General features: G+C 39.8%; 1 protein-coding gene across 1 annotated transcript in view; it reads left to right on the top strand.

Annotated features, from left to right (window-relative positions):
* Positions 1-16094, top strand: part of LRP2 (LDL receptor related protein 2) — a 369604-nt gene that overhangs the window by 184676 nt on the left and 168834 nt on the right. The window contains exons 32-36 of the mRNA XM_082260064.1: positions 8244-8410; positions 10696-10839; positions 11817-11926; positions 13893-14070; positions 14862-15075. Of these exons, the coding sequence (XP_082116190.1) occupies positions 8244-8410; positions 10696-10839; positions 11817-11926; positions 13893-14070; positions 14862-15075 (813 nt within the window). The remainder of the gene's footprint in view (positions 1-8243; positions 8411-10695; positions 10840-11816; positions 11927-13892; positions 14071-14861; positions 15076-16094) is intronic.

The following is a 16094-nucleotide window of genomic DNA, read 5'->3' as shown; positions in this document are numbered from 1 at the left end:
TGGATTGCTCCATTGAAAAAAATGCAGCTGTGTTTAGATCCATGATTAAAAAACACTTGTATGTGCATTTTCTACAGCTGTGTGAACGAAGCCTATGCCTCGTACACTTGACCAGATAATTGGACAACTTATCGTTAGCATTTTGTTGCATGATACTAGTATCAAATTCAGCAATGCATACTAAACTTATGATTTTTTTTTTGTACGATTCTGGAAAAGCTTCCTGGTTGTGTAGCTACGTATCAGATAGTGCAAAACAAAAACAATGGCAGCCAGGCTTTTTGAGGGTTATTTTAGTGTTTCTGATCATGCGTGGTCTTTGTCTAACGATTTTTAGTTTGTCCCTTCGGATTTTGTTGGAAGAAATGTCGTGATCGGCTATCGAAAGCTGCGTACTAACGATCAGATTATTGTACGATCAATTTGAAAGCAATTTTTCTCGTACGATTATCTGATCATGTGTACAAGGCATTAGGCTGGCCTTATATGTTTCTTGTACAAATTTCTTTTAGATTTACCCTAAACTATGTAGTGCAAGGGCCTGCCTAATTGTTTTACAATTGAAAGTTTTTACTTTGTATTATATCGTTTTTGGTAAATCTAAAGGAAAATTGTACAAGAGTATTGAACATATATGGCCAGCGTTACTCTCCAAATTTAATCTGTACACATCCAATAAAAAAGCACTAAAAAAAGCAGAAGGGCTGCACTGCTCCTAAAGATCACCAAGTAGAATCTTGTACTGCCGTGGGGTGCCGGGTGCCTGCCTGGTCTGCAACCAAGGATACTATGTAGACAAAGGAGATAGTGGCACTCCCAGCATTAAGTCCCTGTTCACACTAAGGCGACCTGGTCGCCTCACAGGTCGCCGTAGGTCGCCTTCCATAGGGAAGCTGCGGACCCGTTCTAATAGGAGCGACACAAGTCGCTCCGACTTAGAAAAAGGGTCCGGAGCTTCTTTGGGGCAACCCGGCGCGACCGTCATAGACTTCAATGTTATGAAGTCCGTGCCGGCCGCTCCGAGGTCGCGGCGCGCTGCTCGCACCCCGACCTCGGAGGTCGCCCCCCCAAGTCGGATCGCCCCTGTGTGAACGGGGCCTAAAAGTCCATGTTTATTGAAAAATCATTAAAAACAAGGGTGAGATTTGCACAAACAGCTATAGGAACAACAGCAAACGCGTTTCACACTCCTATACCTATTCATTGCACATCCACTACCTAATGGCCCTGTAATCTGTTTTTCATTAAATCCTTTCCTATTGTGTTTTTCTCCTTCCTTGAAAGGTTTTTTTTCCAACTCGGTGCATGTTAGTTGCAGGCATGTGCACTGCTATATTGATATGATTGTTTGTTGCATAGCATTTCTACAAATTTATATCTTAGGTACGAAGTTTCGATTTTAGGGTCTCATTGGGTGCCTACCGTACATACATGGGTGTTTGTTAATTGAAAAATGCAGCTGTAGGATAATTTCAAACATTGTTCTAATGACTAATAGTGCACTCTTGCTATCAAAATGAAGAGTAGTGTTGAAAAGTTTTGCAATTTCATTTACATTACTCATCTTCTTTAAAGTTGGACTCCAGCCAAAAATATGAAATGCCCATTAAGTGAAAAAAAAAAAAACTGTTTTTGCTGTAAAGGTTAGCTGTGATCCTCCTTTTCCCATGTTATATTCCTGTAAGTACAGAAAATTCCTGTTGATCTGTCAGAAATGCACTCTGCTCCAAAGTTCTGTTCTGATCTGACAGCACACAGCATTTTTGTGGACTAAGTAGTGTCAGTATGTGGGGAGGTGCAGCGTGGTGTGGCGGCAGTAAACACTCAGAGTCCAAGTGCCAAAACAGAACCTCATTGAAGTTAAGTTCAACAAAGCACAACTACCCAAAAAAAGAAAACCCGACCTGGTGCACTCACTGAATGTTGCAGCGAAGAGCATAGCAGTGGGTCTCGGGTACACCTTCAACATCTGTCTCGAGGGGTGGAATGTGGCCTGGCCAGTCTGTGCCCAAATAGGGAGGATTCCAGGAAGGATGGTGTGTCCTTGCTTTTTCTTTACTCATGTGGAACCTCTCCCTGCCGCTAATTGCTGTCCCTGACAGATGGGCGACCTGTCCCTAGACTACCCACATGCAAAATGCACGCCAAGCCTGGGAGCCAGGGTGTTAACTTGACTCTGCCGACCCAAGATTCCTGCTAGAGTCCCATTAGATGCCAGCATCCAATCAGATAGCTCCCCCAGTGACCCAGGAAACCATAGATGATACATGTTCTTCTTGACTTCCTATCCCTCTGCAATGCCACTGTAGTTGAGCTACACCTCTTAAACACTCTTTCTCTCCTATTCTCTGCAAGACAACTTTAAATATCTGACTTAATAAACTGACTTTTTATTGCACTTCTTTACCAAAATTAACAAAATTGTATATTTACCAGCCCAAATGGTAGCTAAGAGAAGTTCATTGTTAGGGTTTACATACATAGTTACATAGTTAGTGAGGTTTAAAAAAAGACACCAGTGTATCCAGTTCAACCTATGATGAATGTGTGTATAAGTGTTTATGTCAATAGTACATTGTATACCCCTGTATGTTGTGGTCGTTAGGGTGCCCATCTAATAGTTTTTTGAATCTATCAATGCTCCCTGCTGACACCACTGCTTGCGGAAGAGAACTCCACATTCTTACCGCTCTGACGGTTTAGAATCCTTTACGCAATTTAAGGTTAAACCGCTTTTCTTCTAATTTTAGCGAATGGCCATGAGTCCTTTTATATTCCCTTTCACTGAATAGTTTGTTCCCTATGCTAGGGTCGCCAGTACGGTATTTGTACATTGATATCATATCCCCTCTAAAGGGTCTCTTCTCCAGAGAAAATAAGTTCAATGCTTGCAGTCTTTCCTCATAGCTGAGATCCTCCAGTCCCTTTATTAGCCCTTCTCTGGACTCTCTCCAGTTCCAGCACATCCTTCCTGAGGACCGGTGCCCAGAACTGGACGGCATAATGTTTTTTTTTTTTGTTTGTTTTTTTTATTTAAAAAAAAAAAATCATTAGCAGATTCTTGCCTGTACATGTATTCCCCCAAATGTTGGATGACTAGTTAATTGCTGATCAAGTCGCTGAGGAAGACTGCTCACAAGACCACCATCATTCCCCAGGTCTCTTATATCTATAGACTCTCCAAAACGTACAGTGTTTTCAGTGAATGAAAAGCCTTATGTTGGCAGCTCTGAAGCAATAGAGATGGTATCACCAGTTAATTTAATTGTGAAAGATTTTAATTATTGTTAATGGTTAGAAAAAAAGGCTTTGCTCAGTCTTCTGAGACTTATTATGAAACTAATCCCCGATGACAGTGTTATTTTTGTCTCTCAGCACAAACTTTCAGCACATAGATTAGATTTTGGTATGCTCATTCTTAACCATTGTCTTCATTTCAACATAGCAATATAGAGCACCTTGAGATCTGATATTACCTTGACTAGATTAAAACAGACAGCCTATGCCAATTAAAAGGTAGTTAAGTGTTCCAAACAGTTCAAAGCACACATGGTGGTATGTAAGAAATTAAAGATGGAGTATATGAAGAGAACCCAGAACTGGGGGAAATGATTCCTTGTATGAATTAGCCAGTAAGCTTGTGGTTATCACATACCAGCACATAAATTAAAAGCTTCGTATAGCAAATTCCAGTCTAAAGGCCCATTACAAGGGCATTCCAATCAGGTCCGCCTGTCTGTTTTTCTGGGGCATCTGATCGGAAGTTCCATGCAGCCCTATGGACAGGTGGATGTAAATAGACTTGTTTCTGTTTACACCCGTTTACCTCCGGGTCCATCTAGGTGCCAGTTTAGATTTTTTCAACCTAAATTTGATGGATCAGAGGTAGCAAAATTTAAACAGATGGCAGATTATTTTTAAATCCATAAATATATATATATATATATGTGTGTGTGTGTGTGTATATGTATGTATGTATATATATATATATATATATATATATATATATATATATATATATATATATATATACTGTTTACATCCGGCCGCCCATTGAGCTGTCACGTGTCCGCCGAGAACAAACTGAACAGGAATGGATGTAACAAAATTGACATCCTTCCCCTTAAGCTCTGATTCAGCATGGGATCTCCTCACAGATCTCCTGCTGATTGAATTAGACTCCACTTCATGTGAAAGGAGCCAAGAAAGAACATTTCCATAGATTATAATAAATTATTTCAAATTATTTTTATTAGGTTTTTTTAAATTTAGCACACAAATATAAATAAAGCCATATCACAATATATGCGGCTTCCATATCACGGGTAAATAGCGACAAGTAGATCCGTTCATGCATATAATCTCAGTAGACATATGCAACATTTTTTCCACAAATATAAAGGCATCAACAGCTCACAAAAAAAAAAAAAAATAAATTCAGCTCACATACAACCAAATCCTAGTGCCGCTCTAAATTGTTGCACGTAGGGATCTTAAAATGGTTGTAAAAACAGAAGGTTTTTTATCTTAATGCATTCTATGCATTAGGATAAACAGATAAAAAGCCTTCTGTGTGCAGCAGCCCCCCTTATGCTTACTTGAAGTCTATCTCGATCCAGCGATGTTTCAGGAGGGTCTCGGCTGCCCGGGACTCCCCTCCTCATTGGCTGAGACAGCAGCACGGCACCATTGGCTCCTGCAACTGTCAAACAAAATCAGTCAGTCAATAAGAAGAGAAAGGGATGGAGCCGGGCCACAGCCCCGTGTCTGAATGGACACAGGGGGCTGTGGCTCGGCTTGGGTGCCCCCATACCAAGCAGCAATACATAAAGGGGAAGGAAGTTGGGAGGAAATTGGTTCCTCTGTGACTTCCTGTGACCACAGGAGACAGCTGTTCCACGTGACTTCAGTGGCCATTCTGGGTCAGGCAGAGTCTATTTAAGTCTAGCTCCTTGGATTGGTGCTCTTTATGTGAGTGGCTAGTGAAGGGACAGGTTCCCCATCTGGCAAGTACAGTGCTTAGAGGAAGGGAAAGGTTCCGCAGGAGTAGGGACAGTGCAGGGACTACATCTTCCTTCTTTAAGTAGGTTCCCATGTGGGTGTGGACCAGCCAGGCCACATTCCAATCCTTGTTGCAGATGCAAGTCTACAGACCACTGTTACAGTTCATAAGTGGATCCAGACAGCATCAGAGGGTCGTGTCTACCCGCCGGGCCTAGTTATGTTGTTCTGGACCTTTCTACAATATATTGCTATTGCCTAACTTGAGTTTTCTCACAGGTGCATTTATTATTTTTTTTAAAGATGGGTTATACATTTAGGTAACATGTGCAAATCTTGGCTCTCCCCCAGCCTATGACTGGACAGTGAACAAGAAGCAGCAGATTGGTGGGCTTTGTCACTCTGCCCTCCCCTCCCCTCCTATTGCCATGTGTCATTCTAACATTGCAGCAAGCCTGATTGGCTCCTTATGCTGCTTCTCCCTCTCCCAATTTGAGCTTTGTTGTATACTGGATAGCAAGTGGCTGATACCAAATAAAATGTAGGCATTTATACTGCATTCATTTAAATAATACATTTATTGATGTATTAACTCATACAGAACTATGATAATCTGTATCTTTTATGTCTGCCTGGAGTCCATCATTAGCACATTTTGCTCTTTATTCATTTGGATAGTTGTGAAGAAAACAGCAGTGCATGTAATGGACTGTCTTATAACATATGCTTGGTTAACGTAGCAATGTTATGTTTAAAAGTTTAATTAGTGTGGTTTCTTTAAATGGAATGATAATGACAAGTGTAGTGAAGCGGAAACCCAGTAAAGGCAGAAGTCTATCCTAATTAAGACAGGTCAATTAAACATTCCATTTAACCTATAATATAAATGTTTTTGTTGCTGTTACATTTCACGGATGGTTCCTTTGTAAACCACCATGGGTGAAAATCTGGCTTTTCTTACGGGAATAATGAATTAAAAGTAATGAAAGACATGCTCTGCACGTATTGGATACATGCTGTAAATCACATTGGGGTTGATTTACTAACGGCAAATGGACTGTGCGCTTTGTATGTGCTATTGCACTCATTTTCTCCAGAGCTTAGTAAATGTGGTAAAGCTCTACTGATTTCCATCATCCAATCATGTGCAAACAATTTTTTTTTTATTTCCCTTGCACCTGATTGGGTGTTCTTTGCAAAATTAAGCTTTATCACATTATGTTTACTAAGGTAAATGAGTGCACCTGCACTTGCAAAGTGCACAGTTTAGTTGCATTTAGTAAATCAGCCCCAGTATCTTACTATGAAGTGTGTTGTGTATATTGCAGGAAAGGCAAGTGTTAGTGTTGGCCATCGACAGTCACTTACTTGTTTGACATTCACATCGGTTTACAGCTGGATTCACATTGTTTCTTTGTGCTAACACATGATTGGCAGCACGGTGCCATTCATTTTGAATTCATTTTTGTCTGCACTACAATGTAACCCCACGTTAGTACATATCTCAGATCACTCATTCACATGGGACTTGTTGGAATGTGATATTTAGATCTGCAATCAGCAATTCCCAAAGAGTGGCACAACAGCACAATCACTTGATCACAAGCACCTAATAACCTGCACAATGGCTCACATTAATTTGTTACAATGTTTGTGGCCAATGTTACTCAAATTAAGGGCCTAATCCCACTTGTGCATTGTGGCAACATGCGTTAAAGTGCATGTATTAACGTGTGTGCACCTGCTCTATATGCAGTGCAATGCTGAGCTGTACATTGTGAACAACACCCCAATGCATTGTACAGAAGTTTGCAACACAAGACGCACAGCAGTCGCATCATGCACCACAATGCACATACTATACATAGTGGTGGCCTGAGTTCTGAAAACGAATTTCATTCAGATTGAATAGGCTGCCTTAAAGCAACAAATGTTAACATAATAACATCAATTCAGTGTCAGTGGGCTCTTGGTTGTTTGGTTAACAAGATTAAAATGCATATAAAGCTTTTTGAATAAATAAGGCAATGATTTACAATCTTGTTTGTGTTTATGTCCTTCACTTCCTGTCCTACAGAGAAAACAGAAAATACCAGAAAATCTCACCACAGTGAGGGTATATCAGAATAAGTTCACATTTCCCTTCACCTCTTGTTCCAGAAACAACTCAAACTTTTTCGATTTTTAATCCCTTTCAATGCCAATAGTAGTCAATGCCAAGAGAGAGGGTGAATCTCTCAAGTGTTAACATTCATGGCTATAAAAACATGACTGAGGATCTAACCCTTCCACACCCATCTAAAAAAAAAAAAAGAAAAGTTTGTCTTTGCATACACTTTAACCACTTTCTGACCGATGTGCATATTTAAACATCCCTTCAGCAAATTGATATACCTGAATCAGAGCTTCATCATTTTTTTTTTTTTTTTTAGTCCATGATCAGTTGTCTTTACAGCCACCCGATCACTTTTACAGTGCTGTGAATAGTAGTAATAATCTGACAGATCATCTAACCCTTTTCCATTTTACTAAAAAAGTATATTGTTGAAGTTTGTATACCCACTGGAGAGGTTTCCTCTCACTTCCTCTCATGACAGGAAGTGAGAGTAAATCTACGCGTTAGAGATGCAGGCTGTAAATCAAAACTCAACAAGTTCTATGTCTTCCCCACTCTGTACTAAACACAAAAAGTTATATTTTTAAACATTTACTATTGAGATGAAAAATATATTTCTTTGCATCAAAGACATTACTCCTAGTCATTGCTAAATGTCTAGTGATAGGTTGCATTGATTAAAAATGTCTAAGTGCCGGTTCACACTAGTGCGATGCCAGACATTGCATGTGATTTGCACCGCATTGCTGTGCAGATCACATGAAATGTCTGTGCGATGCGATTTTATGGCTGAAATCGCATCACATTCTCACCAAAATGGTGCAGAACCCTTTTTTTTGGTTTGCACTGGAATCGAACCGCACGAGTGTTCACGCCTATGTGATCAGATCCCTGCACCATTTCACAGTTCGCACTGCGATCTGCGAACCGATCTGGGGTGTCATTAACTTTACATTGACACCCCCAGCGATTTGAAGATCTCAGTGTGAACCACTGTGTGATTCTGGTATGATGCGGAAAGCGGCACTGATTCGCAGGGTTTCCCACATCACACCAGTGTGAACCTGGGACTAAGTGTGAATGACATTTTTCTCATTTAACTAATCTGTTTGTTTCCTTTACCCAGATGACAAGCCTTTCCTCATTGTCATAAGAGATAATATCATATATGGGATGTCTCTTAACCCAGAAGTATTGACCAATGATGCCATGGTACCAATAGCGGGTATTCGCAATGGGTATGATGTGGATTTTGATGACGAGGAGCAAATGCTATACTGGATTGAACATCCAGTAAGTAAAACACTTTTAAGTAAATGCTGTAATTTATTGATTATGAATCTGAAATAATTACATATTTCTTTTTTATATTAAATCAGAACTAAACTGTATCTGAGCACTACAAACGGAAATTGCAATTTGATTAAAGCGATTGTATTTGTAAAGTCTTGGTTTTTTTTTCTATTAAAATGTCAGACATGTTATACTTACCTGCCCTATGAAGTGGTTTTGTACAGAGCAGCCCAGATCCTCTTCTTCGAGCCAGTTCACACTACTCCAACTTGGGACGTGACTTGTGTGCCCTCAAGTCGCCCCAAGTTGCTTGTCATTACAAATTCAATGTAAATGAATGAGAGCCGTCTTAATATGGACTACTGAAGTCACTCCGACTTCAGAAAAGGTTCCTGTACTACTTCAAGGCGACCTCTATCCGACTTGTGCACATAGACTTCAATGGGAGTCGCCTCTAAGTGGCATCCTTATCTATTTTCAAGCGACTGTGATCAGAAGAAAAAGATTACCCAGGCATTCCCCACAGACAAAGTCGCCTATCTTACAAGTCTCTTACAAGTCTCTGCTAAAAAGTCGCTCCTTCATGGGGCGACTTTCTGGTCGCGGTAGTGTGAACAGGCTCTTCTCAGGTCCCTGGCTGGAGCTCCTGGCCCCTCCCTCCTGTTGAATACCCCGCCGCCTCTCTCTACTGATTGAAAAACTGAGTTTGAGTGACAGCAGTGGGAGCTAATTGAAGCACAGCTGTGTCTCAGCCAATCAGGAGAGAGAGCCCCGGGTGGCTGAGGCACTCGTGAACATCGCTGGATAGAGAGGGGGCTAAGGTAAGTATTAGGGGGGCTGCAGCACACAGGAGGTTAATGCATAGAATATATTAAGATTAAAAAAACCTTCTGCCTTTACAACCACTTTCATTTTTTATATTCAAAGTAAACTCACCATTTATCCATGACTTCCTGCTTTATTTTGTTGAGAAATCACTCCCTTAGCATTTCTATCTGCAGTCGTCTTGTGTAAGGGCAGATTATTCATGTAGCCTTTACTTCCTTGATTCTATCTGCCTTTAGCTAAGGCATGCAGGCATAAGGGTGTGCTTAGCTGAGAAATTCCCTCCTCTCCTCATCCAGATGAAAGAAAAATAATAAAAAAACATCCATGAATTTTCCTGGGATGTATGACATCATTTTGGCATAGAAACCAGAAAGCAACTGAAGAAATGTAAAAAAAAAGTTTAGAACAAGTAAATCTAATATACCTTCTTATTTACACATTGTACTAATGCTAGCAGCATAAGGATTGAACATAATTAATGCTAACTGAGAATGTTTAGTTCTGCTTTAATACATTGGGGTTTATTTACTAAAGGCAAATCCACTGTGCACTGTAAGTGCACTTAGAAGACATAAGGTAGACCTAAGATCTGAAATGAGGGGAAACTCTGCTGATTTCTATCATCCAATTATGTGGAAGCAAAAATTGTTGTTTTTATTTTCCTTGCATGTCCCCCTCGGATCTACAGCGACTGCACTCCCGAGTGCACCTCCAAGTGCACTTGCAGTGCAGAGTGGATTTGCCTTTAGTAAATAAACCCAAAAGCATACATTTTGCAAGCAAAATAGAACTGAAAACATGGTTTTTGTAGCTGTTTTCATGGAGTTGGTGGGTAGGGGTGGTATTTTGCTATAGACCTCAAACACCCTGTAATCCCATGGAGGGGCACAGCAGTTTGCCAAACCAGTTTAAAATGGAATTGCTCAAGTCCTCCTTTATTATAGATCTCTGAACGTGTTTTACCATATTGCTGTTATTTGAATATCTAAGGCTTGTACCAATTAATCTTGTTAAATGTATATTTAATTGAAGCTAGTATAAGTACCTAAATCTCTCTTGAGATTAGCCTCCTGCAACAGCGTTCAAACCGGAAGAGGAAGGAACAGTACTACCAGTGAATCTGGCTTCGACAGCACAATGGCAGGAGGGGAGAACGTTGCACTAGCCTATCACTGTGCTTCTGTGTCTTCGTTGTGCAGTCACTTGTTGACCAGACTTGGCTTCTGCAGTGGATGTCATGGACCTAGATGTAATGTCTAGTTTGTAAAACTGGCTGCACAGAATTAGAAATCCCTTGGCAGATAAACAATCCTGGATATGTATTGTAATAACAATATTGTATGTATTCAGCTGATTACATGCAGTTCATCCTAAACATTGTCTTACAAAATGTTTGCACAACAATATGGAGAGTATGGATGTTCCCCTTAAGATTTTTTATTTTTTTTTGCTTTCAGGGTGAAATACACAGAGTGAAGTCAGATGGGACAAACAGAACAGTTTTTGCTCCAGCCGTCGTCATGGGAACTCCTATTGGCTTGGCTTTAGACTGGATTTCTGGAAATTTATATTACACAAACCCTGCAACTCAGTCAATTGAGGTAAACATTCAATAGAAAATAAAAAAAAATAGTAGACCATCAGAGCTAGTATTACATGTTGGAAAATTAAAATATAATCAATTCTATATGGGACAGTAGGCAGAACACCCAAGGAAAATTACTTAAACCAAACATAAATAAAAGAAACAATATCAAAAATTGGATTTGAACTGGCCACGGCCCTTTATTAGCATTAATATAAAACCAGCAATGTAAGTATAAATACTATACATGAACCTTTATTCGAATACCACATACCATTAGCAAATAACCAAATATTTAGCTTAGCTATAACAGCTCAAGCTAATAATAAACATTTAATAACAAATACATCCGAGAATGAACAATAAAAGGACCGCAACATGGGAGGGAGGACGGGACAATTCCTTCTTCTGTCCCCGCCGTCGTCTGTTGATCCAGTGGCGCAGTAGATCATTTATAAACCCCTTAAACTTAAAGAAAACCGCTAGTCATGCCTTTTTTAAATTATAACCAATCAAATAATTATTTTTTATATATATTTAATGAGCTATCTTCCTATTGGTCTGCCACTGTCCCATAGGTGTAGGTAGCGCAAAGTATGCCCTCCCTCACCTTATATTCCCTCTATACATGTATACAAGTTAAAATGTGTGCTTCCCCTCTCTTCATACTCAAATTTTTTTTTCCACTTGATAGAAAAAAATCAATTATAGACAATATGACGGCCAGTGTATTATGGTAATTACAGTTAACAAAAAATCTAGTGGAGAAGTTAAACTGAGATCCTGCAAAATCTTATTTGTTCTTTTGGTCTAGTGCAGTGATGGTGAACCTTGGCACCCCAGATGTTTTGGAACTACATTTCCCATGATGGTCATGCACCATGCAGCATAGTGGAGCATCATGGGAAATGTAGTTCCAAAATATCTGGGGTGCCAAGGTTCCCCATCACTGGTTTAGTGAGTGAAGACTAAATGTTCTTTTTGTTATTTTAGATTTTAAAACTACGTGGAGAAGTAAAATATAGAAAGACTCTTATTACAAATAATGGTACACCTACCGGGGCTGGACATCCCGTTGGAATCACTATTGACCCAGCCAGAGGGTAAGCTATACAAAAAAAAACATAAAACATCAAACAAGGTTCAAACCTTTTCCTTTGTGTCTATTTTATAATGTGCACCCTTGATTTTTCAGTAAATTAAGCTGATTTCTGTTTGCATAGATGCTAACTGTCAGTGTTGCCAACCACCAGTATTTTTACTGGCAGCCAGTAAAAACTGGGCAGTTTTCTCCTGCCAGTAAATGACAGTAATAGGAAAAGGTTGCTAGGAAAAAAAATTGGCTGTGGTGCTGAGCTCAGAATTGCGCATGCAGGTCTGGTGGAGGTGGTGCCTCAACGTGAGCCTAGGTCAGGCAGGTGCCTCAAGGTGGGCCTTAGTTCCTGATGATGCAGTGTCCAGGGTGGTGTCCCAGGATCACAGCTTCATCCTTATTTGAGTTACAGTGCATGCTCTGTTACTCAATAAAGCATTCATGGTGATCGAGGGCTATGAGTGGGTTGTCCCTAAATAATTTGAGGTGGTATTGAGCATGCCAAGGGGGCAGTGTGTAAGCAGGACCCGGTCAATGGCTGGGCCTGAGAAGGACTGTAGGAACAGTCAGAGTTGGCCGCCCAGCCTGAGTGATCGGGGGAGAAGGGCCTATGTCAGGCAGGTGACCAAGAACCCGATGGTCATTTTGACAGGGCTCCAGTATTTCTCTGTGGAGAGAGGAGAACCTTACATAAGAGCAACCATCTCTACAGCACTCCACCAATCAGGCCTCCTCAGTAAAAGACACATGACAGCCCTCCTGGAGTTTGCAAAAAGGCACCTGAAGGGCTCTCAGACCATGAGGAACAAAATTATTTGGTCTGATGAAACAAAGATTGAACTCTCTGGCCTGATTGGCAAGCACCATGTCTGGAGAAAATCAGGCACAGCGTATCACCTGGCCAATACCATCCCTAGAGTGAAGCATGGTGGTTGCAGCATCGTTCTGTGGGGATGTTTTCAGTGGCAGGAGCTGAGAGACTAGTCAGGATCGAGGGAAAGATGAATGCAGCAATGTACAGAGACATCCTTGATGAAAACCTACTCCATAGCACTCTGGACCTCAGACTGGGGTGAAGGTTCGCCTTCCAACAGGACAATGACCCTAAGCACAGAGCCAAGATAACAAAGGAGTGGCTACGGGACAACTCTGTGAATGTCCTTGAGTGGCCCAGCCAGACCTCAGACTTGAACCCGATTGAACATCTCTAGAGAGATCTAAAAATGTCTGTGCACCAATCCATCCAACCTGACAGAGCTTGAGAGGTTCTGCAAAGAAGAATGGGAGAAACTGCCCAAAAATAGGTGTGCCAAGCTTATAGCATCATACTCAAAAAGATTTGAGGCTATAATTGGTGCCAAAGCTGCTTCAACAAAGTATTGCGCAAAGGCTGTGAATATTTATGTACATGTGATTTTTTGTTTTGTTTTGTTTTTTTTAATAAATTTGCAAAGATGTCAAACTTTTTCACGTTTTCATTATGGGGTATTGTTTGTAGAATTTTGAGGAAAATAATGAATTAATTGGATTTTGGAATAAAGCTGTAACTTAACAAAATGTGGAATACACTATATATAGTGTGGTAAATATGTATTTTGTTCTTTATCATTTTGTTGCTCTTTTGTTTTATCCTATTTCATCATTTAGTTCTTATTTGATAATATCGTTGTTCCTCATTTGTTCTACTTATTTTATAATTTTGTTCAGCTAGCCTAGTGTGAGACCATAGTATCAGCCCATAGTTACCAAGCCTACAGTAAAGAAAGTATAGATGGTTCTACATTCTACACTCAATTATAAATATGCTGCAACGTTTTCTTCTTTGCCCAGTCTATGTTCAGAACTCTTTGTGTTTGGAAAACTGGAAAACATATTTTCTGAATGTGAAAAATATAGACTGATAATGCGTTTTGTTATAAGATTTACTCTACTTTTTTGGCAAAGTATTTTCTAAATAAGCGATTTTATTTTTTTAGAAAGATGTATTGGACAGATCAGGGCACTGAAAGTGGTGTCCCACCGAAAATTGCCACCGCTGAAATGGATGGCTCCAATCCAGCTATCCTTTACACCACCAATCTGGACCATGTGGAGTTTATAACAATAGACATTGCTGAGCAAAAACTTTACTGGGCAGTGACTGGCAATGGAGTGGTAATAATGTGTTTCTGTACATATTTTATTAGCAATGTTCTGTCATACTGTTTTGTGCTGGGGTCGAGGTGCAACAGGTAAGGCTTGAGGCCTTACCTGCCCCTAAACGTCCCTATCCACAACCTATCTATAACAATAAAGCTTGAATACTTGGTTACTTTAATACTTAGCATGTCCCCACCTGAAACCTTAAAGTATATCTAAATACAAGAACAAAAAGTAATAGCAGCTTACCAGTCCATAGATGTGATGGCTGTGTTAGCTTTCTATATGTAGACTTTTTTCTTAATTTCACCTGGTAACTGCCAGTAATACACTTCCAGTCAAAGGGTGACAACACATCATATTGAATCTATAGAGGAGCAGTGTGGTCCCCCCAGGACAGGTGATATGCCCCCTCTTCCCTTCTCTATAGCACGAGGGGCTTTTCTGTAGTTCACAAATATAGCTGGGAAAAATTCAACTGTTAAGGCCAGCCATACACGAATTTGAATCTCAGCAGGAACCGGCCGAGATTCAAACTGTTAATGGGCAGGCTGAATGTGCCAAGTTGATTGATTACCTTGGGTACAACCAGCCTGCCGGTTTCTCTTGAGAATATCGCTAGCGGCTGTGAGAATAGATACATGGCATCTATTTAGTTAGTTAACTTGATGGACATATATTTTCTTTCTTACCGTATGTTACTAATTTTAGGGGTAGGTATTGAACTAACAGGATCATACATAGGAGCTTTTAGGATTTCCTGTGTAAATGCAGTTGATTTAACAGAATGATAACTAATCTTTTAGATTGAAAGAGGGAATGTGGATGGCTCAAACCGAGTTACTATAGTGCAGCACCTCTCGCACCCCTGGGGAATAGCCGTCTTCGAGAACTTCCTCTATTACACGGACCGTGATTATGAAGCCATTGAGCGGGTGGACAAGTCCACGGGATCTAACAGAGTAGTGATTAGAGACAATGTATCGGGACTTAAGTGTCTGCGTGTCCACCATCGAGACAGTGAGTATTTAGTGTTAAAAATTATATAATTACAGTGTATACTTTAATGCAATAACATAGTGATCTAACTGTTATATATGACTCTTCTAAAAGTAAGATAACAAAAGAATAAAAATAACCCCCCCCCCAAATCATTCGATTTTTTGGGGTTTTATTGTTATTCTTTTTTCTGTTCTCTTCCTTTGAATAATTTTTGATTACTGTAACTGAAACACCTTCAGAGATAAAATGTTATACATTATGTTCCTATGGCTTGTCAATTAACTTTTGATGTCTTTATTGTATAACTGCATCCATTGATTCTTGAATCTGTTATCTTGAACACTAAATTATGACTGTGCTAATGTACTTCTAAAGCATTTTTTTAGGGAATGCATTTTTTAAGTTAATTTTCTTGAGCTTAAATTGCTAATAAAAGTAAAAACATGTAGTGTTACAATAAAAAAATGGCAAAGATATTATTTAGCTATAATTAAATTGCAAAGATCTCTTCACTTTAATTGAATCATTAAAGTGAAAAGATTGCTTCTTGATACTACGTTTTTTGCACCAACAGAAAGCAGGCTTTTCTAATGGGAATAGAGCTTTATTGAATATTTATGCCCAACTGTTTTTGCTGTTTTGCTGCCCCCTTCCCTCAATGATAAGCAAATGCTGGGTAATCGGACCTCCTTTTATATTATCTCTGCTCCCTGAAGCACACTCTGACAAATCAGATGTGTTTATCCACCAATAAAAAAAAAAAAACAATTCTATAGTAGTCAGACCTTAGAGATCTGCAATGTCTATGGTTAGGTTATATCATCTGATTGAGGCTGTGTTTTTAAGTTCTGAAATAGTCTTTAAACATAGGTTGAAAATTTACTTTTTTTCTCTCCTTGAATAATACCTTGTTGCAGGCAATAATAGCCAATGGCCCCTGTCTAAAAATCAAAGAAAAGCATTTGGGCTCCCATTTAAATGCTTCACATTGTTACTCCAGGTAGGGCCATATCCTCTTGCCATGGTGTCATGTGACC

Source organism: Pelophylax lessonae (genome assembly GCF_965119305.1).
Source record: "Pelophylax lessonae genome assembly, chromosome: 6".
In the NCBI taxonomy this organism is placed as follows: domain Eukaryota; kingdom Metazoa; phylum Chordata; class Amphibia; order Anura; family Ranidae; genus Pelophylax; species Pelophylax lessonae.
Note: the sequence above shows the minus strand (reverse complement) of the source record. Positions and strands in the feature narration are given on the sequence as shown.